The sequence below is a fragment of the Elephas maximus genome, chromosome 4, assembly GCF_024166365.1.
Source record: "Elephas maximus indicus isolate mEleMax1 chromosome 4, mEleMax1 primary haplotype, whole genome shotgun sequence".
Lineage (NCBI taxonomy): Eukaryota > Metazoa > Chordata > Mammalia > Proboscidea > Elephantidae > Elephas > Elephas maximus.
The window spans coordinates 20,176,538-20,202,487 of NC_064822.1; the positions used below are offsets into that span (position 1 = coordinate 20,176,538).

Below are 25,950 nucleotides of genomic sequence, written 5' to 3' on the forward strand. Positions count from 1 at the left end.
TGTCTTTCCCGTCACCTAGTTTAGTTCTTAATCTACTATCTAACTAGTGAATACCCCTCTCCCACCCTCTCTCCCTCCCCTCTCTCGTAACCATCAAAGAATATTTTCTTCTCTGTTTGAACTATTTCTCCAGTTCTTATAATAGTGGTCTTATACAATATCTGACCTTTTGCAACAGACTAATTTCACTCAGCATAATGCCTTCCAGATTCCTCCATGTTATGAAATGTTTCACAGGTTCCTCACTGTTCTTTATCAATGGGTAGTATTCCATTGTGTGAATATACCATAATTTCTTTATCCATTCATCCATTGATGGGCACCTTGGTGGCTTCCATCTTTTTGCTATTGTAAACACTGTGGCAGTGAACATGGATGTCCATGTACCTGTTCGTGTAAAGCCTCTTATTTCCCTAGGATATAGTCCAAGGAGTGGGATTGCTGGATTGTACTGTAGCTCTATTTCTAGCTTTTTAAGGAAGCGTCAAATTGATTTCCAAAGTGGTTGTACCATTTTACATTCCCACCAGCAGTGTGTGAATGTTCCAGCCTCTCCACAACCTCTCCAACATTGATTATTTTGTGTTTTTTGGATTAATGTGAGCCTTGTTGGAGTGACATGGAATCTCATTGTTTTGATTTGCATTTCTCTAATGTCTAATGATCGTGAGCATTTCCTCATGTATCTGTTAGCTACGTGAATGTCTTCTTTAGTGAAGTGTCTGTTCATATCTTTTGCCCATTTTTTTAATTGGTTATTTGTCTTTTTGTGTTGAGTTTTTGCAGTATCATGTAGATTTTAGAGATCAGGTGCTAATCAGAAGTATCATAGCTAAAAACTTTCTCCCAGCCTGTAGGTAATCTTTTTACTCTTTTGGTGAAGTCTTTGGATGAGCATAGGTGTTTGATTTTTAGGAGCTCCCAGTTATCTAGTTTCTCTTCTGCATTGTTAGTAATGTTTTGTATATTGTTTATGCCATCATTAGGGCTCCTAACGTCCCTGTTTTTTCTTCCATGATCTTTATCGTTTTAGATTTTATTTTTTATATATTTTTGAGAATGTATATTTTATTTTTGTTTAAATTTGTGTTTTAAAATATATAATTTTATATCTATATGTATTATATATCTATATGTATGTATCTGTCTCTCTATATAGTATGTGTAAAAATAGGACCTTATTGGCTTTGGACGCTTAGCACATTAATGCTCTTACATAAATAGTAGCTGTCAGGTTTTGTTTATGAAGACATTGTTTCCTTAGTGTTTATATTTCTGAATTGGAATGAACTTTTGTATTCACTATTGCTAGGCCATTCCTTCCTGTTGTAAAATTGATTAGATCTTTGGGAAATGGAGCAGTTTTCTCATTTTTCCTCTGATGCAGCTCTCAAGAGGGAGCACTTTTTGATACAGAGGCAGCTTACTGGGATGCAGCTTTCATGACCATTACAGATCTTTCGTTCCCCACTTCCCATGTCTCCCTGCAGCTGTGATATACTGTCCCCTGACCACTTGACCTCAGACTGTCCCAGTGGGACTATTTGGAATCCTAGAAGTGACAAGGACATCCTTTGTTTCTCCAAGTTGTCCTTCCTGGTACTTCAGCAGATGGCTTTGATATTCTACCCAATGCCAGTGACGTTTAGAAATTTCCCACTTTGGGGAAAGGTGGGAAGAGGGAAAGTGCTAGCATCATACTTTGTTGCCTTCAAGCTGGGTTCATGTCAGGTGCTTATCCTTGATGAGTCTGTTACCTTATATGTGAAATGAGAAGAATAATCATCTACTGTATGGAATCTGTAAGATCTAAATGAAATATTTATTAGTAAAGTACCTAGTAAGATCCCTGACTTGTTGTACTCAGTACATACTCTTTACTTTCACCCCTACCTCCATTCTCTGTGCTGTAGTTCCTTCCCAATCGAAAGGATAAAATTCTGACCATGTTTCCCTCTCTCTCTCTTTATAGGGATATGTTAAGGTGGGAGGCTGAGAGGCTCACTGACAAAGATTTATGAGGTTGGAGATGTGATCCACGAATACAGCCAATAAAAAAGGGCCAAGCTAGCCTGGATCCTGTTCCCACTTCAGTTTCTAAATTTCTAGTTAGAAATAATGAAAGGCAGTGCCCATTGTTCACATCGTGTCCCCTTCTCATTTCCTCTCTCACCAAGAGAAAGTAAATACAGCCTCCCAGTAAAACCAGCTCACTGGTAAGATGTAAGATCTGCAACGTTGAGAATCAGTATCTTAGAAATGGAAGTAGATTTATTTTAACATTTACGTGGTCTTCCCTAGAGCTATCTTCTTACAAAGGGGTTTTTCCTCTCTTTTTTGTCTGAAAGAGAGAGTTATAAATCTTGGAAAATACTGAAGAAGTTATGCTTGTTTGTTTAAAGGGTTTTTAGCAAGCTATTAAAGCAGTTTTGCCTGAAAGCTACGTGTTTGCATTTTCTGGACCGATTAGTGAGGGTGGCCATGGGTGGTGTCTGGCAGTGACCTTGTCTAGTGCCACTGTCTGCCTGTGTTGCCAGCTACTCAAGTCAAAGACCTCACGGACGGAGCAGGATGTGGGCAGTGCAGCACCAATTCACCATCAAACTTATAAAGCCTCTCTCTGCTTAGTACTCACAGCACGCTTTAAGAACTTCTCGAAATTTTAAAAAATTCTACTGTAATTCTTATTTTTTAGATGTTCAGGAACAATTCAGACCCCAGGAACTTCTAGGACCAGGATTGTGTTTCTTTAATATTAGAAGCTTATTTTTTAGTCTGTTGCAGAGTAGTCGGAACTTTTTTTTCTCTCTCACTCTTATTATCTGTTTGTTTAGAATATAATGAGCTTTAAACGAGTTATTTTCTTTAATCCTGCCTGTAGTTAGAGTTCTCGAGATACCAAAGAAAAAAGCTATAGGGAACACATACAATATTAAACACAACAACAACAAAAGCAGAGTAAACCTTAAGTGATATTATCTGGGGACCTGACTGGTGTTGAGTGTTACTGTGGCATATTAAAAACATACCATTTTCTGTTCGTACCATTAACTAAAGGTTTTAAGGAACTTTATGATAATTCGCAGAAACATAAAAATCCCAAATTGCATTAACCTGTCTTTCTTGAGAATATTTTCCCTTCATAGTGTACATTTGAATAAGCAACTTTTTCTGATTTTATAACCCTGTTGTAGGTTTTACCTATTTCCTGATCACTTTGTTTAAAATATTCTTATGGGATTTAAATTTGAGTTTTACATTGGCAATATGACACAAACATGCAAAGTTAAGCAATGATAAATACAACAGTACAAATAACAGCAAGGGCAAAACATAATTAATTGTTCAGTGATATGACCAGTGGTAGAAGATGCGGCCAGAGAAGGCAGGCAGGCAGGGACCAGGTCCTGACAACCCTGAGGGCCATGTCGATGCGCTTGGTCTGCATCCTGGGGGCAGCGAGGACCATCTCTCCGTTTCTTGGTGAGACGGCTCTGGCAGCTGTCTGGACAGAGCGAGAGCTGGAGCAGGCTGCTTTGCGCTGAGGATCGCTGGGCTTGGGGAGTGTTGGTGGGGAGAAAAGGAAAGTGAATGGATTCTTAGGAGGTAGAGATTTTGAGTTTCTTCAGAATTTGTGACATATCTGTAATATATCTTGCTTTGGCCTCACCTTCCCTGAATGACCGTAGTCCTTTAGCTGCACAGTATGTCTTACCATTTAGTACTTGTTAATATATTGTCGATCATTTGCTCAGTTTGTTTTTACAGGTCTCCCCAGTCAGCTTGTCAGATCTTCTAGAGCAACAGCCATACCTTACACCTGTCTTGGGTGTCTCTTTGTATCTATCACAAATTTGAATAGGCAGTAGATATTGAGTAAGTACTTGTTGAATTTTTAAAATACGTTTCTTTATATGCTTCATGCTTTCTGAGACATTTCATAAACTATGTATTGGATCTTTTCAACTCCGGTAGAAAGTAAATAGGTATTATTAACCGTATTTTGTAAATGAGAAAAATGAGAGCCTGAGAAGTTAACTCACTCGCCCAAGGGTCCCACAGTTAATTGTGTCCCAAGTGACACAATTGTTACTCTTGTTCCACCCAACACAGGTGAATGATGTATGCAGGTGCTTGTCCCACACGTTACAGATTTCTTCCTAGGGAAAAGAAAACCCTATCACAGAGCTAAAAAAATGAGTCTCCAGCAGCTGAAAGAGGAGAGTGCCTTTAAGGGAGCCCCCTAAGCCTTATAAAGGAATAGGCTTAGGAGAGCACCATTATGAAGGCTCCTGACAGCCATAAAATTCCAAACATGGGAATGATTGCTTTTGTTATATAAAGCATTCGTTACAGCATCAAATAATAAAAGAAACTCCTGACACTAAGAATGGAAACCATTACAGTTACACTGGCGTGTTTACTTTGAACTAATCCTAGCCATAGAAGCAGTTCTGTAGCTCACACATCTTGTTCCTGAGAAGCACTGGAGTGCCTGGAGAACATTTGGCTCCCCAGGTTTTCGCATCTAAGCCAGACAGCCATAGAGCAGCTGGCTCTGGGAGTTTTCCCTTTGGGTCTGCGTTTGCCAGAACGCGACCAAAACAGAGAGGCAGAGGAGCTAAGATATTGACTTAACTTTTTGTGTTTTCTGGCCCCCCCCCCCCTTTTTTTTTCCATTTTAAGTCTCAGTTTTTGGCTTGAAACTGGGCTATGATATAACCGAGAAGAAGAATTCTTCCTCTTGGGGAGGGAGGGAAGGATGATCCCTTCTGTCTCTGAGTCTTAGCCGCTAACCCTGTTCTGGCAGTTTTGCTTTACTTGCATTTTCGTTTTAAATCTATGACTTGTCTGTAAATCTCTTTGTAACATAACATATGGCAACTTTAAACTGATTTCTACTGCTGAAATTTTAATTCTTGTGGAAGTTCTTTGCGTGAGAATAGTAACATAAATAGCATTTTTCATAAAGTGTTTCAAAAGATCACTTTTATTTTCTCCTCACTGAGGTTATAATTTCTGCACTTACCTTTTGCCATGCATTCTTATCCCTAAAAATGAAAAGAGAATTAAGGAGATGGGTATGTTGTGTACTGAAGCGTGGTAAGCATGTTCTTTGGAATTTTGTATGGAGAGTCTCTAAGCAAGGAATTATGTGATTCATGTGTTTTAATGTTAGCAAAATTCTTTAAACACAGCATCTAAGAGGCTCCTCCAGTTGACTGAACTTGGCTTTCAAGGGAAAATGAGCTACAAATATACTTGGATGTTATTACTTGCGCTTCCAACGGGAAGGACTGTAAATTAACTGTAGTTACTGTAATCCATGGACTGTACCTTGTGGAATAATTAATGTAAAATAAAATCTTGATTACAGATGTGGTTTCTAGAAGTGTTTCCTCTTTTGTAGCTTTTCTGCCTCTAGTTTACATAGTTATACCCTGAAGACCATGTGCTTATTATAGATCGAAGGGGGGCAGAGAAAAGGAGCAGCCAATTTATCTTTCTGCCTGAATTGACTTAAAATAAAGGAGAAACACCTATGTACTGTCAGAGCTGTGTTTCCATAGTGAGATCATGTAATCAACTTGTAGGTCAAGACTTTAGCGGAAACCAAGGAGGCATTCTGAGTGGATGATAATTGTATATAAAGCAAGCCATCTGTCCCTCTAGCTGTCTGTTGGTCTATCTGTCCATCCATCCTTTTTATTGTGTTAGCACACACACCAAAAAAACCCTTATTGGTTGCCTCAGAATCAAGGGCAGAACCTAAAAGCCCCATTTCAGAAAGTTTGCTTGTATAAATTTACAGTAAGAGTTTGCCGTAGATAATCTATTGGACCTCTGTCTACCAGGCATTAAAAATAACTGGATTTTGTTTATGAAAAAGAAGATGTTGAGAGGTTATTTTTAGCCCTGATGCTTGGGAGGGAGGGGTAAATAAACCTTGCTTGTCCCAGTGGTTTCTTGCCGTGGACGTTTGATGCCTTTGGATAATGTAGAAATCAAGCTGCTTTCTTACACACCTTAATAGTAGAAGCATTGATACCCCTGCCCTTTCCGCCACATAGTCACGAGAAAATTAACTGATTACGTTATGTTTACCCTGATTATAAATGCAGCTTCTTTCCAGTCGTTAATTTGAAAGTTGCTGTGTGGTCAGGGATAGGCATTTGTGTTTATTGCTAGGTTATGTGACTAAATTCATTAGCCTACAGTTTCCTAATTTGTAAAATAGCCGAAAAAAAGGACTCAGTTCTGTAGCACATTGTTCCTTCCATTAAGGCTTTATAATCTAGTTTTAAAGATAAACCACTTGTATGTATTACAAAAATAAAAAATAACCATCCAAGGCATCATGAGAAAAGCACCAAAATGATTTGTATGGAATTCCGTGCCATGAGAGTCCAAAGGCTAGAGACAGCATTGCCAGCGGGGCACGATCTGGGAGAGTAAAGTAGGAAGTGGGATCTGAAGTTGTCCTTAAAAGAGGATGATATCCTAAGTAGGCTAGAGAACTGGGGAGGCTGGGGAATACATGAGCAAAGCCAAGAAAACCAAACTCTTGTTCTGTGGGCAGTGACTGGATCGGTCTTGGCTGGAGTGGAAGACTCTAGGCATGGTTTCAGTGGAAAAAGTTGTGGAGTTGGCCAGACTTTGTTCCTTTCTTAGACTTGTAGTCCAGGGCAAAAAATATAAATAACATTGATGCCTTCATTTCTTAACCTACAGTGTAAATTATTACGAGGATAAAAAGAGATTACTTAGATTATTTAGGATGGGTTGGCAGATTTTCCTGGAAAGGACCAGATAGTAAACTTTGTTGCTTTTGTGGGCAGTTTGGTCTCAGTTGCAGCTTCTCAACTCTGCCAGTTGTAGTACTTAAGCAGTCATAGATAACCCATAACGCATAAACAAATGAGTCTGGCTGCGTTATCATAAACTATATTTCCAAAACCAGTCCAGTAGTCTGGATTTGGCTCGCAGGCCTTAGTTTGCCCTCTACTGATTTGGGGTAAAGTTGTGGCACTTAGAAGTTACTCAGTAAATGTTATCTCCCGTTCCCTCCTCTAGGTTTTGAGAGATGATAGTAATCTGGGATTTCTTAAAGTCTTAGCTAAAAATTCTCTGTGAGCTCATTTATTAGTAGGCTCAATGTAGTGACCAAACTAGATAAAATTCCTGCTTGGATGCATAAAGTCCTCCCCTTTTCCAGATTTACGTTTGGGTCTGTGATGTAAGGAACACGACAGAAAGTACCTTGTTACAGATCAAGAACCAAACCATTGCTGTCGAGTCGATTCAGACTTGTAGCGACCCTGTGGGACAGAGTAGAATTGCCCCATAGGGTTTCCAAGGAATGCCTGGTAGATTCAAACTGCCAGCCTTTTGGTTGGCAGCTGCAGCTCTTAACTACTATGCCACCAGGGTTTCTGATATTTTCCCCTCTAAAGAGAAATGGCACCTGGCAACAACAACAACAAAAAGAGAATTACAGGGAAGGTATTTATTTTCCTTTATTTTTAAGGTCTTAACAATTTGAGCTTTCCAAAATTAGACAAAATTCAAGTTGCAACAGTTAAAGGAAACTAATAAAGTTAAACCCAAACATTGGGTTTAGAAAATAATGTGAAATGAGACTAGGCTTTACCAGCACTAGGACTTAATTGGGAAACCCTGGTGGAATAGTGGTTAAGAGCTATGGCTGCTAACCAAAAGGTCCGTAGTTTGAATCCACCAGGCACTCCTTGGAACTCCCACAGTCTAGAACTAACCCATAGGGTTTCCAAAGCTGTAATCTGTAGGGAAGCAGACTGCCACACCTTTCTCCTGCAGAGCAGCGGTGGGTTGGAACTACCGACCTTTCAGTTAGCAGCCGAGTGGCAACCACTGCGCCAGCAGGGCTCCTTAGGGGAGACCGATAGCAGCTGCCGGTTCAGAGCTTCCCAGAGGAGTGTGAGACTGACTGGAAAGGTAGTTTCTGTTCTGCTGTCTGCCAGCGGAATGATCCACCTTTTTCTGCAAGCAAGTGTGGGGAAGCTTCAGTTGGCTAGAACCTGCCCGAAACAGCCCTGAGATTTGCTCCCTCTCCCTCTCCCACTTTCTGATAGTCCACCTCAAGCGTCGTTAAATAGGGAAGCCTAATAGTGTCTACCCAGTGACGTCTTACCATGATTAATGGCAGTTTAGTCTAATAACTTGACAGAACCTCTAGACTTTGGCGATTTTCTTCTTCCTGCAGATTTTGTTTTTAAATCATGTTTTCTCAGAGCAAAATGTTTTCCTTTTCTAATATTATAGATGAGGTCTGTAGAGAGAAAGAAAAGGGGTAAAGTGTGAAAGGAAACATCACAGTTTTCCTTTTGCATCATAAAAAAACATCATAGCAGTAACTTATTACCTTGTTTTTCTAACAAATGACAGTGGGATTTTGGTGTGCACACGTGTGTGTGTGTTTAAGAGTTGGGACATCATTTTTAAAAAGGAGGGTTTTAATGGGACGTACCCAAAAGCAGTTGAGTAGCCTTCGTGATGAGTAGCAAATGGATGTAGCAGTAGAGTGCATGGCAGATGAAAAGGGCTGAGGCGGCAGCATTTAAGGTTAGTACAATTCCATTCATTAGCGGTGGTCAGCTAGTGTATATTTAGCATCAGAAATGTTTTCAGTTGATGGTGTGACGCACATTGATTGTGGCTTCGTGTTTAAGAAATAGCCCTACGTCACACAGAGCTAGACAGGAACCCGTACAGTAATGTAGACAGTCATCAAGTACTGAGGCCAAGCTATGCAGTGCTTTATAGGCTGATTATTAGATTTAGTAAGTATACAGCACTAGAGAAAACAAGCCTACTAATTTTTGTAGAAATCGTATCTTTTCATTTGCTACATTTTTTTATTGAAGCTTGGATTTTTAGCTTTTTGCAGAGTGATGCTTTTTGATCAAAATACAAGAAAAAAATTTAACAGATTTCCAGACAAACTCAAGGGCAGAGTCAATATTCTGTGTATGTTAGAGCTTATAACTGGAAAAAGCTGTTGTTGTATGTTAATAAAGATTGTATTGTGTCATGTACTTAGTGGCTTAGCATTTAGGGTAAACATCCTTTTTTAGTGATTAACTCCTTTTGCCTTCTATATCCAAATCATTGCCTTTAACGTTTTTGTTTTAACAATAGCATTGTTCTCACATATTTTCTATTTCATTAGGTCCTAATGTTACTTTGTTTTATTTAACATTTCGTTTGATATTAGTTAGTTATTTTTTCAAGAATACCATAGCAATTTAAATTCTTTGTGACCTACACGCCTGATTAGAAAAAAATCTCATTAATGAAGAAGATGCTAATCAGTAATGGAGTTGGCCAGCTGTCTCCGGCCTAAACATTCTACGTAATCTGTTGTTGATTAAGTTAATGAAAGCGTGGTGCAGACTGTGAAAGCTTCCAGTGACAGCAGATGGGAAGAAGATTGAAGGGATCTAATTCTGGACTGTATCAGAGACTAAACCAAGCATGCAGGGGCCAGGGACATGCATATGCTTTATCAAATGATTTTATGTAACTTAAACATTGGGTTTTTTGTTTGAAGGCGGGAGAAGAAGTCAAGGTGAATGAATGTACAGTGCTGTCTTTTTAAATTATAAACAAAGGTGCAAGCAGTCTTAACTGTATGTCTTACTAGACCATTGAGTGGTCAGCTCCGTCCATTCAGATTGTTCTGAATTCCTCTTTCCTTTTCTTGCAGGTGACATCACACAAAAAGGATATGAAAAGAAGAGGTCAAAATTAATTGGAGCGTATCTGCCACAACCTCCAAGTATGTAAACCTTGATTAATAGCATAAGTCACCTAGCTTTAAGAGTTGACTGCAACATGTAGGAGGCAAATTGAAGAGAAACGACTGAGACCAAATGACTGTTGAGTCTCAAATCTGCATGAGGATCACACATTTATCTGTGAACTAGGCACATCTAATTCCGTTGTCTTATCATACATGTATTTTGTGTATGTAGAAGGCACATATAATTTTTTTGCAAATTTGCATAATTTAATAGGCATTTCATTTACAGATGCAGAGCAATAATATGTTTGATTACTTTTGGAATGCTATAACCATAAAAAACATGAGAGGATTTTTGATTTAAACATGACTTTTGGTTGGGTGAGTTAAGCATTATAGCTATGTATTACAGTTTAAATTAATTGAAGGTTTTGACTAATGTCCCAGGGGGCCAAATCTTGAAATCTAGAAAATGGTATAATATTGTACCTGGCATTATGAAATGATAAAAGTTGGTTATGTGTTAAATGTAGTGGTAAAACATGTACTATCTATTCTCATCCAAAGTGCAAAATCTGTTTCATTCTAGCATTTCACTGTGCAAGTTCATAGAACCTTTTTGCACTTGAGTTAGGTTCTATAAATTTCAAGAAAAGGAAAAGAGTACTAGACTAAATTTCTAATACCTTGGTTCTAATGTGAGCTCAGTTAGGTTTGAAAGTGACCTTGAAATTTTGCTAAGCAATAGGAATGATTTAAAGCTAATGCAATTTATTCCCACCCCCCACCAAGGAAAGAAGATAGTAACATAAATTTTAAGGCTCTTAAACTCTGTAATTTTCATAGCACTGTTGAAACAAAACTTTAAAAACTCTACTCAGATGCTATAAAAAGTTTAAATATGCACGTATATACACATGTACACATGTGCGCACGCGCCCCTCAATCCCGTGACCTCTCCTGCTATCCCGAGGCTTTGACATACCCGGTAGTGCTCTGTTACATGGTAAGGAGAGTTTCATCGAGCCCATGTTGCAGGAAATTTAATTTGTGTGTTGAGTTTCTGCTGTGTTTGTAGTTTTTGTTTTGATTTTCTATGTGTATCTTCCCTTGATTATAAGAAAGTTAAAGATGGGCTTGTTTTAATAGCTTTTACCTAGCTGAGGCACTGGATTTTTTTGTTGTCTGGCTTACAAAAGGAAGAAACCTGCTCTGTAGGCATGAGGAAAAAATCATTGGGTTTGACTGAAACCCGTGTGTGAAAAGGCTTTAGGAGCAAATGTTGGGGGCAGATAATTAGACAGTGGTCTTTTTTCCCTCCTTTTCCTTCTTTCTCTCTTCTAACAGAATCACCACGATGATCATCTTAATATTCCCGTCACTTGCTGAATTCATTTCTGCAGGTGCACCTGCAGGTTTTTGGAAGAAGGCTGGTGGGGCCAGTTATAGGCTGTTGACATTAGTGGATTTTAATTTCTGTGCCTTACCAAACAAAAGTGAAACAGAAGCAGTTCCTCGCTTTCCCAGAAGACAGTTCTTGAGCCGCAGCTTTGCTAAGAACCTGATTGACCCCAATGTTGGCTGGGGGCCGATGACCTGGCCTGTGTTGTGTGGTCCCTTTGGTGTTACATGTGCTGTTCTGCATGGGGTCGGCAGCTCTGCTCAGTGCTGTAACAAATTTTAAAAAAACTAAAATTTGAATTAATTAGTTTTTTTTCAACTTGTTACAGCAGCGAATGGAGCTGCCGTGGTTCGGTGTAGACTGCAGCACAGTGAAGGAGCCACGAGAAGAATGCTCCGCTCTGCCAACATCGGAGTGTGTGACATCCGAGAAGCAGCGGCCAGAGAGCGGGTGGCCAGCACCACAGGAAACCGGCCTCTGTTTTACTTTCGTTTCGGTGAGCTCTACTTTACTGAGAGAGAGAGAAAGAAACCTGCTGGCAGGGATACGTATTTGAAAATTGACAGCCTACATAACATTATCCTATATAAAATGGTAGTGTTAGCAGTGGTAGGATTGTGTTTTGAGCCCCACATTTTTCAAAAGAGATCCTGTGACTTAACCAGGGTCACAGTGCTTTTTAATTGCAGAGCCTGTTCTAGAACGCAGAGTCATGGTCATCCTAGTATCTCAGATCCCAGTTCTGTTTTTATTATAATCTTTACCCTGTTTTTATAACCCTTTTCCATAGTTGAGCACCACTTATAAGGCACTTCAGAAAAAGAATGCATGACAAATTAGAAAATTATTCTTAAAGCTACTGATCTTCTACTAACTTTTGTCTTATAGTCAAAGACCTAGGTAAAGGATGGACTATTCAATCTTGGCTTTCTGAGGCCTGTTAAAAGGAGTAAATTTGAGATCTGCAGCTCTGTAATATCCCTATCTTCAAAGAGCAAAGCCATGGATTTTCGAAACAGAAAAATCAAACCAGTTAGTCCTAGAGTGTACTCTTAAAGGTAATGACCCTATTCAGAGCTTAAAATTACTTTGGTGGATACTATTTTGAATTTCCAGCCTTCTGGTTAGCAGCTCAGTGCAGTAACCATTTTCACCACACCAAAAGATTTGAAAGTTTGCATCACACAAAAAGATGGAAGGTTCAGGTTCACCCAGAGGTGCCTCAGAAGAAAGGCCTGGTGATCTTCTGAAAAATCACCCATTGAAAATCCTGTGGAGCACAGTTCTACTCTGACACACGTGGGGTTGCCATGAGTCGTAATCGACTCAGCGGCAGCTGGTTGAGGACTCCCAGTCTTGTCCCTGAGCTTTTGTGTATATTCCTTCCGTATAAGCCAGCTTGCTGATGGTTACAGTGGCCTTGCCAAGACAAAGAATGGAGGGATTGATGAGTAGATGGCAGAGTTGAGTGTTATCTGTAAGGTTCATTTAAGAATGTATGTAAGCAGTACATATCTGATTAAAGTTGACGAAAGTAGAGCTTGTTTGGGAATGTTTATATGTTGACCTCTTGGACCACCCCCCAGTTTCCATTAAGAAGTAGAAGAGAAAACTGTCAACCAAGAATACTATACCCAGTAAAACTATTCTTCAAGAATGAGGGTGAAATTAAAACATTCCCAAACAAACAGAAGCTGAGAGAGTTCATATCCACCAGGCCAGCCCTACAAAAAATACTAACAGGAGTTGTGTAGATGGAAGGGAAGAGACACTAGAAAGTAATTCAAAGCTATATATAAAAAGAAAGATCCCTAATAAAGTGAAATGCATGGACAAGGATAAGGGCTAGTAAAGGTATTCATGCTTGATAATTCTAAATGTTTTGTCCTTCATGTTTTTAATAACAGATATATAAAAGGCAAGGATAAAATTACGTTACAGGGTTTATGAAACACAAAGACAAAATAGTATAACAACAACAAAAAGGGGGGCAGAGGAATGGTATAGATATAGAATTTCTTAAGTTACTGAAGTTAAGTTGATACTGACTTACCCTAGAATGTTATAAATACGAACTCTTAAATGTAATATTCATGGTAACCACTAAGAAAATATATAAAAAACATACACAAAAGGAAAAGAGAAGGTTGCCAAAGAGGCTCATTACAATAAACCAACAGAACACAAAAGCAGGCAGTACTAAAGGACAAAGACAAAGAAAGCTTAAGACACACAAAAAACAACAAAATCACAGAAGTCACTTATCAGTAATTACAGTGAATGTAAATGGACTAAATGGTCCAATCAAAAGGCAGAGAGTGGTTCAACTGTATACTGTTTACAAGAGACATACCTTAAACCTAAGGACACAAATAGGTTGACAGCGAAAGAGTGGAAAAAAATATTCCACGCAAATAATAACCAAAAGAGAGGTGGGGTGGCGATCTTAATATCAGGCAAAGTATACTTGAAGACAAAAATCTGTCAGAAGAGGTAAAGATGGACATTATTTATAGTGATAAAACCAGACAATCAAACCCACTGCCATCGGGTTGATTTCAACTCAAAGTGATGCTACAGGACAGAGTAGAATTGCCCCATAGGGTTTCCCAAGTGGTCGATCTTTACAGAAGCAGACAGCCACATCTTTCTCCCACAGAGTGGCTGGTGATTTCAAACCCCGAGCCTTTCAGTTAGCAGCTAAGAGCTTTAACCACTGTGCTACCAGGGATCCTCTATAATGATAAAAGGTCAGTTAATCAAGAAGATTTAACAATTGTAAATATATTTTTACTCAACATTGGGGCACCTAAATATATAAAGCAAATACTGATAGAATTGAGGGAAGAAATAGTGCTACAATAATAATTGGAGACTTTATGCCACTTTCAATACTGGACAGAAGATCTAGAAAGAAGATCAACAAGGAAACAGAGGACCTAAATGACACTATAGACCAACTAGACTTAACAGACATATATAGAACACTAACCCCAAAACAGCACAATATACATTATACTCCAGTGCACATGGATCATTCTCCAGGATGGACCACATTTAGGTGACATGTCAAATCTTGATAAATTTAAAAGGATTGAAATCATACAAAGTGTTTTCTCTGACCATAATGAAGTAAAGCTAAAAATCAGTTACAGAAAAAAACCTGGAAAATACACAAACATATGAAAATTAAACAACATGCTATTAAACTACCAATGGGTCAAGAAAGAAATCAAAAGAGAAATCACAAATTGCTTAGAGTCAAATGAAAATGAAAACATGACATACCAAAACTTATGGGGTACACACTTTGGTGAGTGTCATTTGGGGTCTTAAACGCTAGCAAGTGACCATCTAAGATGCATCAATTGGTCTCAACCCACCTGGAGCAAAGGAGAATGAAGGACACCAAAGGCACAAGGTAATTACGAGCCCAAGAGGCAGAAAGGGCAGCATAAATCAAAGATTACATCAGCGTGAGGCCAGAAGAACTAGATGGTACCCGGCTGCACCCAATGACTGCCATGACAGGGAACACAACAGAGAATCCCTGATGGAGCAGGAAAACAGTAGGATGCAGACCTCAAATTCTTGTAAAAAGACCAGACTTAATAGTCTGAGACTAGAAGGACCCCAGAGGTCATCATCCCCAGACCTTCTGTTAGCCCAAGACTGGCACCATTCCGAAAGCCAATGCTTCAGACAGGAATTGGACTGGACTGTAAGTCAGAATATGATACTGGTGAGGAGTGAGCTCCTTGGACACATGAGACTGTGGGCAGCTCCTGTCTGGAGGGGAGATGAGAAGGCAAAGGGGGACAGAAGCTGGCTGAATGGACACAGGGAATACAGGATGGAGAGGAGGAGTGTGCTGTCTTGTTAGGGGGAGAGCAGCTAGGAGTGCATAGCAAAGTGTATATAAATTTTTGTATGAGAGACTGACTTGATTTGCAAGCTTTCGCTTAAAACACAATAAAAAAAGGAAAGAAAAAAAAAAAACTTATGGGATGCAGCAAAGGCAGTGCTCCCAGGAAAAAATGATACCAGTAAATGCCTACAAAAATAAGAAGGATCTCAAATTACCAGTCTAACTTGACAACTCTGGGAACTAGAAAAAGAAGAGCAAATTAAGTCTAAACCTACCAGAAGAAAGGAAATAACAAAAATCGGAGCAGATAAAAAAATAAAAAACAGGAAAACAATAGAATCTGTAAAACCAAAAGTTGGTTCTTTGAAAAGATCAATAAAACTGACAAACCTTTAACTAGACTGAAAACAGAAAAAAATAAAAGATCGAAATAACCAAAGTAAAAAACTGAAAGAGGGGACATTACAACTGACGTGATAGAAATAAAGAGAATTTTGACAGAATGTTGTGAACAACTGTATGGCAACAAACTGGATAACCTAGATGAAATGGACACATTCTTAGAAGTACACAGCCTATCCAGATGGACTCAAGAGGAAACAGAAGTCTCACCAGACCCATTAACAAGTGAAGAGATTGAATCAGTGATCAAAAACCTCCCAATGACAACAACAAAAAAAGTCCTGGGTCATATGGCTTCACTGGGAATTCTACCAAACATTTAGAGAAGAATTGACACTAATAATTGTTTAAACTCTTCCAAAAGATAAAGAAAGAAAGAATACTCTCTAATTTATTCTATGAAGCAAACATAACCCTGATACCCAAACCAGAGAAAGACACCACAAGAAAACTACAGTTTAATATCTCTTATGAATATAGACGTAAAAGTCCTCAACGAAATACTAGTGAACAGAATCCAGCAGCATATTAAAAGAGTCATACACCACAAATTTATTCCAAGTGGAATTTATTCCAAGAATGCAGGGATGATTCAACATTAGAAAATCAATCAGTGTAATACACCACATCAGTAGAACAAAGGAAAAGACCCACATGATCATCTCTGTGGATGCAGAAAAAAACATTTGATAAAACACAAACCCTTTTTGGATGAAAACTCTAAAGAAGATTGGAATAGAAGGGAAATTCCTCAATATGATTCAGGGCATATATGAAAAGCCAACAACCGACATTATACTTAATGGAGAAGGACTGAGAACTTTGCCCTTGAAGTCAGGAACAAGGCAAGGGTGCTCACTCTCACTGCTTCTATTCAGTATTGTATTAGAAGTCCTAGCCAGAGCAGTAAGTCAAGAAAAAAATAAAAGCTATCCAGATTGGAAAAGAAGTAAAAATATTTCTATTTGTGGATGATATGATCCCGAGCATAAATATTGAAAATCCCAGAGAGTCCGCAAGAAAACTGCTAGAGCTAATAGAGAAATTTAGCAAAGTTGCAGGGTACAAGATCAACAAATAAAAATCAGTTGGTTTCTAAACACCAGCAATGAGAAATCTGAAAGGTAAATTAGATAATTCCATTTACAATAGCATTTAAGAGAATATAATATCTAGGAATAAATCTAACCAGAGATGTGAAGGACTAATACAATTCAAACACTAAAAAACTGCTGGAAGAGTTTAAAGAAGACATAAATGAATGGAAAAAACATTCCATGTTCATGGATTGAAAGCCTTAATATTGTTAAGATGTTAATACTACCTGAAGTGATCCATAGATTCAGTGCAATCCTGATCAAAATAATACAGCCGTCTTTACAGAGTTAGAAAAATCAATCCTCAACTTTATATGGAATGGCAAGAGGCCTTGAATAGCTAAAACAAGAGAAGAACAAAGTAGGAGGGCTGCACTTCCTGATTTCAAAACGTACTGTACAGTTACAGTAACCCAGACAGCCTAGTACTGGTATAACAAAAGACGCATAGACCTATGGAGTAGAATTGAGAGTCCAGAAATAAACGCATACGTCTATGGTCTTTTTGACAAGGGCGCCAGGTCCATTCATTGGGGAAGAAGAGTCTCTTTGATAAATGCTGCTGGAAAAATTAGATTTCCACATGGAGAAAAATGAAACAGGATCTATGCCTCAACCTGTACACAAAAAACAAATTCAAAAGGGATTAAGGAACTAAATGTGCAAACTAAAACCATAAAATTCTTAGAAGAAAAAGTAGGGGCAATGCTGTCAGGCCTAGCTTTCAGCAGTGGTTTACCTTAGACAATAACAAAAACACAAACAGCAAAAGACAAAAAAATTAAAACTTTTTGTTCATCAGAAGACCTTACCAAAAAAGTGAAAAGATGAGCTACCGACTGGGAGATCAGAAACCATATATCCGACAAGAATTCTAATAATCTGAATATATATAAAGCTTTGACAACTAACAACAAAAGGACAAATAACTCAATCTTTAAATGAGCAAGGGACTTGAATAGGTATTTCACCAAAGAGGACTTTCAAATGGCTATCAAACATATGAAAAGATACTCTGCGTCATTAGCCATTGGAAAGATGTAAATCAGAACCACAGCGAGATACCATTCCACTCCTACCGGGATGGCTAAGATTAAAAACAAAAAACAAAATATCAAATGTTGAGGAGGATGTGAGGAAATTGGAACCCTTATCTATTGCTGGTGGAAATGCAAAATGGTACAGTCATTGTGGAAAACTGTGGTGGTTCCTCAAAACATTAAAAACAGAACTACCATATAACGCAGTAATTTCATTCCTAGGTATGTACCCAAAACACTTCCGGGACTCAGAGACTTGTACGTCAGTGTTCGCTGCAGCAGTATTCACAATAGTCAAAAAGTGGAAACAACCTAAATGTCCATCAGCAGGTGAATGGATAAACAAAATGTGGTACAAATGTACAATGGAATACTACTCAGCCTGTAGGAGAAATAAAGTCTTGATACATGCTACAGTATGGATGATGCTTGAAGATATTATGCTGAGTGAAATAAGCCAATCACAAAAGGACAAATATTGTATGACCTCACTTACATAAAAAGACAAGAAAAGGCAGAAGTATAGAGACCAAAGTTTATTAGTGGTTACCAGGGGAGGGAGGGGGAAAGGGGAGTTAACAGTGATGGAAAAATCACATCGATTAAGGGTGGAATTGTACGACCAATTATTGTAATTACTGTTAGTATGCTGTGTACCTACAAAGAGTTGAATTGGTAAAAGTTGTATGATATACTTACAACAATGACCAAAAAAAAAAAAAAAGAGCAGCTGTTGAAGCTCATAGGATTTGGTTCTTGGTTTGGAGATTTGGAGATTTAAGGTTATGGTTTCATGGGACATCCCAGTTAATTGGCCTATTAATGTATTTAGTGTTGCTTTTCTACCTCCTAGTTCGTTGCATACTGCCTGGGGTCTTAAAGGTTGCAAGCCACCATCTAAGGCTCAGCAATTGATTTGTATTCACCTGTAGCAACAGAAAGAAGAAGAGTCAGGAATGGGAGGAGGATATGGAATGTGTGGCAAACTGCCTCCATGAACAACTGTCTCCTTTGCCAGGAGACCAGAAGAACTGGATGGTGCCTGGCTACCATTGCTGAACATTTTGATCTAAGATTCCATAGAAAAATCCTGATCAAAAAGGGGAAAATGTAGAACAGAATTGCAAGTTCTTGTAGACTCTAGACTTTCTGGAGCCATGGGGGTGGAGGAACCCCTGAAACTATTGTCCTGAGATAACCCTTACATTTGTAAACCAAAAATATCCCCTGAAGTCGTCTTAAAAACAAACCATAGTTTAGCTTAACTGTTAACGAAGGTCTGCCTTGAGCTTTATGGTCTTTGAGGAACTATCTATATGGGATCAACTTGACAACAGCAACTCTGAAGGTTAGGCAGGAACCTTAGGGGAGGCAGTTGAGTTTGTGTTAATGGGGGAGGAACAACTTAGAAAAGGAGGGTGAGAAGGGTTGTAATTAATGTCACTATATTGTATATGTAGAAACTGTCAAATTGGTGTATGTTTTGTTGTGTCTCAGCAGCAACAACAAAATGAAAATTTAGGAAAAAAAAAAAGCAGAAAAGCCCAGTTCAGTTTCACACAGGATTTCAGGACAGGTTGTCCTGTTTCAGCATCAGGGGATGTTGTTGCCAACACGAGATTGCCTCAGCTACTTTTGCAGCCATTGTTATGGCTAATCCTTATTTCTGCGAAGTCACTGCAGAATGAACAGTCATTTATCAGATGTGACTTTGTTTTCTGGGAAGCAGTAAGTGGAATCAGTATTTTTAAATCAGAGAGGTTTTTTCTTCACTGGCCCAACTCTGGAAATAATTCTTCTTGTACCAGATCTTCATGAAAAAAGTCTTCTTTTTCAGTCATTCCTGTTCTGCCATGGTTTTTTTTGTATGAGGAGTTTGTGTTTTGATGAACTTTACTTTTTTTTAAGCATTATTTTTATTTATCAAAGAAAATATTAAGACTTATTCCAGAAAGTATTCTAAAAGTGTTTCCGAGATGCTGTTTGGGACAAATGGTTATGGTTGAGAACTGCATTCAGCAAATATTGACAGCTTGAATCGAAGCCACCCAACAGTAGTCCCTTCCCTGGGGAAGCATTCAGGAAGCAACTTTACTTCCTAGCCTTACATTGCCCTTTAGACAAAGTGAGAGACTCTGCTACAGAAATATCTGGTAATAATGACTCAGGTACCAACAGGAAGACGCATTGTCTTTGGTGAGAGCTGAATGGTTTCCTAAATCTTGATGAAGACCGTAGCTGATTCATACTTCTGAAGTGTGCCAGAAGCGAGGAAAGAAAAAAATGAAAATTATGTAGTTAATGAAGGAAGAGGTCAGAAAGAATATATTGCGTTTTGAAAACCATTTTTCAAAGAGAAACTATTATGTAGGAGAACTTGCTATTCATTTGGTACTTGCTGTCTCTCAGGTTTTTGGTTATGTAATGACTCTTTCAAGTTTGTACTTCATTAATCTCTAAATCTGATTAAACTTGCAAAAATAGAAAATAAAATCTATCTTGAGAGCATAGTGTCAGCTTTTATAATTGAGTCTTTACTGCTTTTATGACATAGGTCAGGGTAATATAAAGTAGGAAAATCTTAATGTTACCATAAATAGTGAAACTTTACTTGCCCAGATACAGTCTCCCGTTCTTAAAACATGTATATCAACTAGATTTTATTTTTTACGTGATTTCCCATGAAATGATTTTTAGATGTGAGCAGTTTCTATAGATGTAGTATTCTTCTCAGAGCTCAGCCAGGCACCTTTCTACTCAGCTACCAGTCACCCAGATTTACTTGTAGCTGAGTAGTGTTGAAAGTTCGGCTAATGTGCAAGTCTGTCCTTTTGTCCTTCCTGCTCCATATAAATCGGCTATAGGATCAAGATGAACAGCCTTCTATGAGAAGAGGGCTGTATTTGGGTTTGGTGTGAATTTATCAGCCCACATGTTGTTTTGGCTGAACAACAGAATGACACCACACTTGAACATAGATGCGTTGTTTTGGGAGGGCATTCACAGACTGCACCGTTACGTTGTTGGAACTGTTCAGCAGTCCTGGCCTTTTTGCAGTTCCTTGAATTCTTCACGCTACTGGAATTGCTCAGGGTTTTCATGCTGCTTTCCATCTTAGGGATTCTGCAGGGCTGTGCCCTTTGCTTGCAGTGCTCTTAGCCCAGCTGTACCTGCTTATCTCTTAAAGCTCAGTTCAGATGTCACTTCTACAAGGGTTTCTTCCACGATCCCTCAGATTAGGACAGGTTCTCCTGTTCTACCTCAATGATATCCTACTTCTGAAATACTTAGCACAGTTGTACTTGAATAGCCGTTATTTAATGATACCACCCCAGCCCCACCGGTGGTAATATAAGCTGCCTTTTCCCCCGAGCCTCGTGCACATGGTGAGTGAACGTTCAGCAATTACTTGTTGAAGGGATGAACAAGATAGACAGGACGGTGCTGCCCCACTCCTGGACAGATCAGAAGGCTGCAGTGCAGGCTCATTAGATAACTTGTGTATGGTTGGTAAGAGGAGCAGTGGGGTGGTGGCTGATATGTTCCTCGCCACCGCCATGCGAGCTCCCACCCCACTGGAACTCACAGTGAGGGGCACGGATAGCAAGGCTCCTTTGTCCCCTTTAGGTATAATTTTTTACTTGCATTGAGTGAGCAAAAGAGCACTTACATAATTGGCCCAGCCTAGGGTAAATTCCAAAACAGTCAACTTAATATTCAGATCTGTGTAATGCCTTGAACCAACCAACATAAAGCATTTACTGCTTCAGGTACCTCCTGTCTGTGTTCACGATCCTATTTTGACCTCTGATTTGGGTAATTTTGATGGCAGGTGGTAACATGTAAGTGCTCATCATTGTTTCCATTTCTGAGATGTCAGAGGATAACATGATTTGGAACCTCAGCACATTCTAATCAGTTACATTTTGTTTTATTATTATTATTTTAGAACTTGGCTCAAAACCCTGGTATTCCATGTTATAACTAGAGATATGCTTTCCTGACATGAATTCTGTTACCTGCAGTGACTCACTTTGGCCGTTTCATGTGGCTAACAAGGAGAGAACTTGAAATCTAGTCACAGGTTCTTCTTCTGGGTTTCAAGATTTATGAGGCAGAAGCTTACATGTAAAGCTTGTTGGCTGAATTTAGCATTGGTGAAGTTTGCTGTTGTTAATTTGGTCTCATAGAAATGTAGAACTTTCTTATCTTATATTTAAGGATCTAAACCTGAATCGCCCCTGGCTGTTGCAAACACCTAATGGGTTGGGTTACTAACTGAAAAGTTAGAGGTTGGAGAGCACCCAGAGAACCTGGCAGTCTACGTCTGAGAAATCAGCCATGGAAAACCCGACAGAGGACAGTTCTAATCTGACACACATGGGGTCGCCAAGAGTCGGAATTGACTTCACGGCAACTGGTTGTTTTTAAACCTGAGTCAAATGCCATTTTGTTCTATTTTCCTTAGAAAATAAAGATGGCCTGACTTACGTGTGCGTTTTATTGATGTATTCTGATTCTTTATTCTAACAGCTGCTGGGCTTCTCTGGTGGCAGTTGCGCGATTTGATCTATATTTTTATTCTGCCTCAAGAACATTAAAATCTCCCTCATTTCTGCTGTGACTGAAGCACAGTGTGTTCCCCTTGTTATGGATGCTGTGTCTGCTGGTGCAGTTGCCCTCTTCCTAGCCTGGGCTTTGGGGAAAGATGCCTCCGCAGGCTGTTTCATTAGCTGAAGGAGCTGTGCGGTGCCAGAGCTATTCTCTTGCCTTCGTCAATACCGTGTGCTTGTGGTAGATGTGTAGGATGCAAGGGTGAATCCAGAATGTGAGAAAGAAAAGCATTTAAATCCATATTGCCTGTCTGTGTTTGAGCATGAACTCTTTCAGATTGAATAGCTACAGGAAATGAACTTTCCATCAGCAAAAGGCAAATTACCTGCATCCTAGGTAAGCCATGTTCTTGATCAGTAATACCAAATTTGCTTCTTTCTGTTACCTAAGAAATATTACATCACATGCAGGTGTTGGTTTGATCAGATAAATTTCCTGCTAGTTTTTAGTGGTATTTAATGGGTCAGGTTTCTTGTTGCCAGTATCAGTAATTAAAAGGGAACAAAGCTAAACCTGCTTTCATTTAATATTTCTGGAATTCGAGCAGTGTTGGGTACAGACTCACTGTGTGTATCCACCTGAAAGGCAAGAATGGTGTCTACCAAGGTACTGACTTATATAGTTTTGTGAAAAATCTGTAATAATTTTAAGAAAAAGGCAGAAACTTGAATCCCCAATCCTGACACTGTAGATTCATTGGTTTCTGAAGTTGTCTTAACAACTGAACACAGACAGGTTGTCAGGACATGAGAAATTGGGCTCCCAAATGGATGTACGACATGTAAAGGGTTCTCTTCAAACTCTTCTAGTTTCAGATCTTTCACAAGTTTTAAATTCACAAGTCCCTGATCAAATTAAATTTTTATGATAGAAAAAGGGTTATTAAGCAAATTTACACTGATTTATGGCCAAAGATCTATGTTAATTGTGGTTGAAATGGAAATAACAATGACAGTTAAATAAGTCTGTGGTTAGTATGGTTGGGGTAGGTGGTAAGGTGTTTATGATGAGATTAAATTGTTTCTGTTTTGTGGTGTTCTCATCTGGGTCAGTACAGAGCAGATGGAGTAAATACATCTGTAGGTACAAGGATTGTACTGTTTACCTTCCATCAGAATCCTTGACTGTACTTATTTAAAAAGTAAGTGCTGGTATAATGCTGCCTTGTGAAAAAGTGAGTATAGTTAGGCGCTAGAAGAGAATGGGCCTGTGTTCAGAAATTGTTTTTGTACAGACCTGAGATATGGAAAAAACCCCTAGGAGTTGCACAGGGTACATAAAGTGTGATTTCACCTTCCCAAGAGCCTGTGATGCCTGGTAAGCTTCTGCCGAGCCCTTGGAGCCACAGTGCATGGTGCACTTGTTTGTATGTGCACGGGAGGAAGACCAGGAGAAACTGGAGGTACAGGGAGTGTCCTCGCAACTGGATAATTTAGATAATGTAGGCAATGTCTGTACCCCCCTCCCAAACTCACATGAAAACTGAGGTTTAGAGGCAAAATGCTTTGTCCAGGGTTGCACAACCATTGGGGGCAGTGGTGGTTCGGTGGTAGGATTCTCACCTTCAGTGCAGGAGACCCAGGTTCAAATTCAGGCAGATGCTCCTCAAGTGCAGCCCCGACTCCTCCGTCAGTGGAGGCTTGCATGGTGCTGTGATGCTGAAGGGCCTCCAGACTGTAATGGACTAGGAGGAAAAGTCTGGTGATCTACTTCCAAAATTAGCCAGTGAAAACCCTATAGACTATAATGGTATGATCTGCAGCTGATCATGGGGATGGCACAGGACCAGGCAGCGTTTCTTTCCATTGTGCACGGGGTTGCCATGAGCCAGGAGCGACTCCACAACAGCTAACAACAACAACAACAACAACAACACACAGCTAGTGAAAATAAAACCAGAATTGGGATCAAGATCTTCGTTTCAAATCCTTTTTTATTTATCTTCCACATATTCCTCATAGTTTATTTTTTAAAAATATTTTGAAAACCAAGATTTTCAGTGCATTTCTCATGCTATCTCACTTTAGAAATCCTTATTTTTTTTCCCTTGAAACATTAAACATCCTGCATTTACCAAGTGTTGTCTGTATTGCAAGATCTCCTGATCTGTGGTGCATCGTTGTGTTATAGGGCTACACAGGTTGGCGCGTGCTTACCTTATTCTTAGGGTTGATACGAGGATTATCATATTTTCTAGTATCTCTTATACCATAGTATTAAATGCTGCATTTATTTGATAATCTGAAATTGATGGGTTGTTTAGGTCACAGAACAGTTTTCTTTGGGGAATCTTTTCTTGACCATGTAATAAATTGAAGTTCTAATACAAATGGATTGTTAGTCTGCTTTCTCTTCTTTTGCGTTTAAAAAAGTTTTTTGCAGGCGGGGGAGCATTTGAAGGAGTGAGAATAATAATAGGACAGGGCAAAAATTTAGGATAGTGAATATTTCGATTTGGAACAAAGACTTGAGCATCCCTAGAGGAAGATGAGACTGGAAAGGAAGATGGTGTAAAATATTGGAAGGAGCCTTAAATGCAGGTGAAAGGAGTTCGGGGCTTTGTTCCACGGTCATCAGGATGCAGAGAAATGAAATAAACCAGCCTCAGCTTGGACTGATTTGGGGAGAGTGCCACCCAGGAGGCTAGTGACAGAGGCTGTGGTGGCTCCAAGAGTGAGGAAGAGGCCCTGGGAGCCCCTGCAAGCTCAGCAGTGGATGCCAAGTAGTTGAGAATGTAACACCTGCGTGGTGCCACGTAGCCACATACTGAGGCATTATTACGTTTTTAAACTTGAGGATAAATAGTAGGTTGGGGAAAGAGAAGAGTCTAAGGTGTTTTAGATATTTCGAGCCATGGAGAGTTGGAGCGTGGTATACAGAATTTTGGTAGCCGTGAGAAGGTGCCATCGGTTTGACTGAGAAGGGCGAGTGTCAGTTTTGTTCTTTCTCTGCCTGTCTTTGCTTTTCCATTTTTCCTCCTTTAATGTCCTTCTTCTGTTGGGGAGCTTTGTTTATAGTCCCATAATAATTCTAGGAAAAATAAAGATATCACTGAAATTGTCATAATTAAATTGAGTTGTACGAGGCATCGATACCATTCATTCACTCAAAAATACTTCACGAGTTACGTCCTATAAGCTTTGGCGTAGTCTGCCTGAGATTAAATTCTAGATATGTGCTGAGTTTCCTCAGAAGTGAAATGGCAGTAATAATAGTACCTATCTCATGGTTTTTGTTTTAGCAAATGAAATGAGTTAATAAATGTAAAGTGCTTAGATTAGTGGTATAAAAGTTTTAGATATTATTATTCTCTCTTTATAGATGGGAAATTGAGACTAGCAAGGTTAAGGGACTTGCCCAAGGTCAGAAAGTCAACAAGGGGAAGCCAGAATTTAATTCCAGAGCTTTCTGACTCCATAAGCCCATTGCCGCCAAGTCGATTCTGACTCATAGCGACCCTATAGGACAGAATAGAACTGCCCCCATAGGATTTCTAAGGAGCAGCTAGTGGATTCCAGCTGCTGACCTTTTGGTTAGCAGCCTAGCCCTTAACCACTGCACCACCAGGGCTCCTTTCTGACCTTAGAGACAAGATTTTAGCTGTACTGCCTTTTTTTCTCTCTCAGATCACGTCAGATCTAGAATTAATTCGGAGCTTAGCACAGTGGCCAGCACATAAGTACTTAATAATGTTTGGGGGAAGAAGGGATTCAGTCTTTGTCATTTTCTTGCCTGAGGAGAGTTAA

At 39.2% G+C, this 25,950-nt stretch overlaps 1 protein-coding gene across 3 annotated transcripts in view; it reads left to right on the forward strand.

Moving 5' to 3' along the window:
- DIP2C (disco interacting protein 2 homolog C) overlaps positions 1–25,950 on the forward strand; it is a 655,995-nt gene that overhangs the window by 324,095 nt on the left and 305,950 nt on the right. For 2 of the 3 annotated variants that reach the window (XM_049881664.1, XM_049881666.1), the window contains exons 2-3: positions 9,746–9,817; positions 11,512–11,679. In XM_049881664.1, the coding sequence (XP_049737621.1) occupies positions 9,746–9,817; positions 11,512–11,679 (240 nt within the window). The remainder of the gene's footprint in view (positions 1–9,745; positions 9,818–11,511; positions 11,680–25,950) is intronic. The other variant, XM_049881665.1, reaches the window with a different exon arrangement.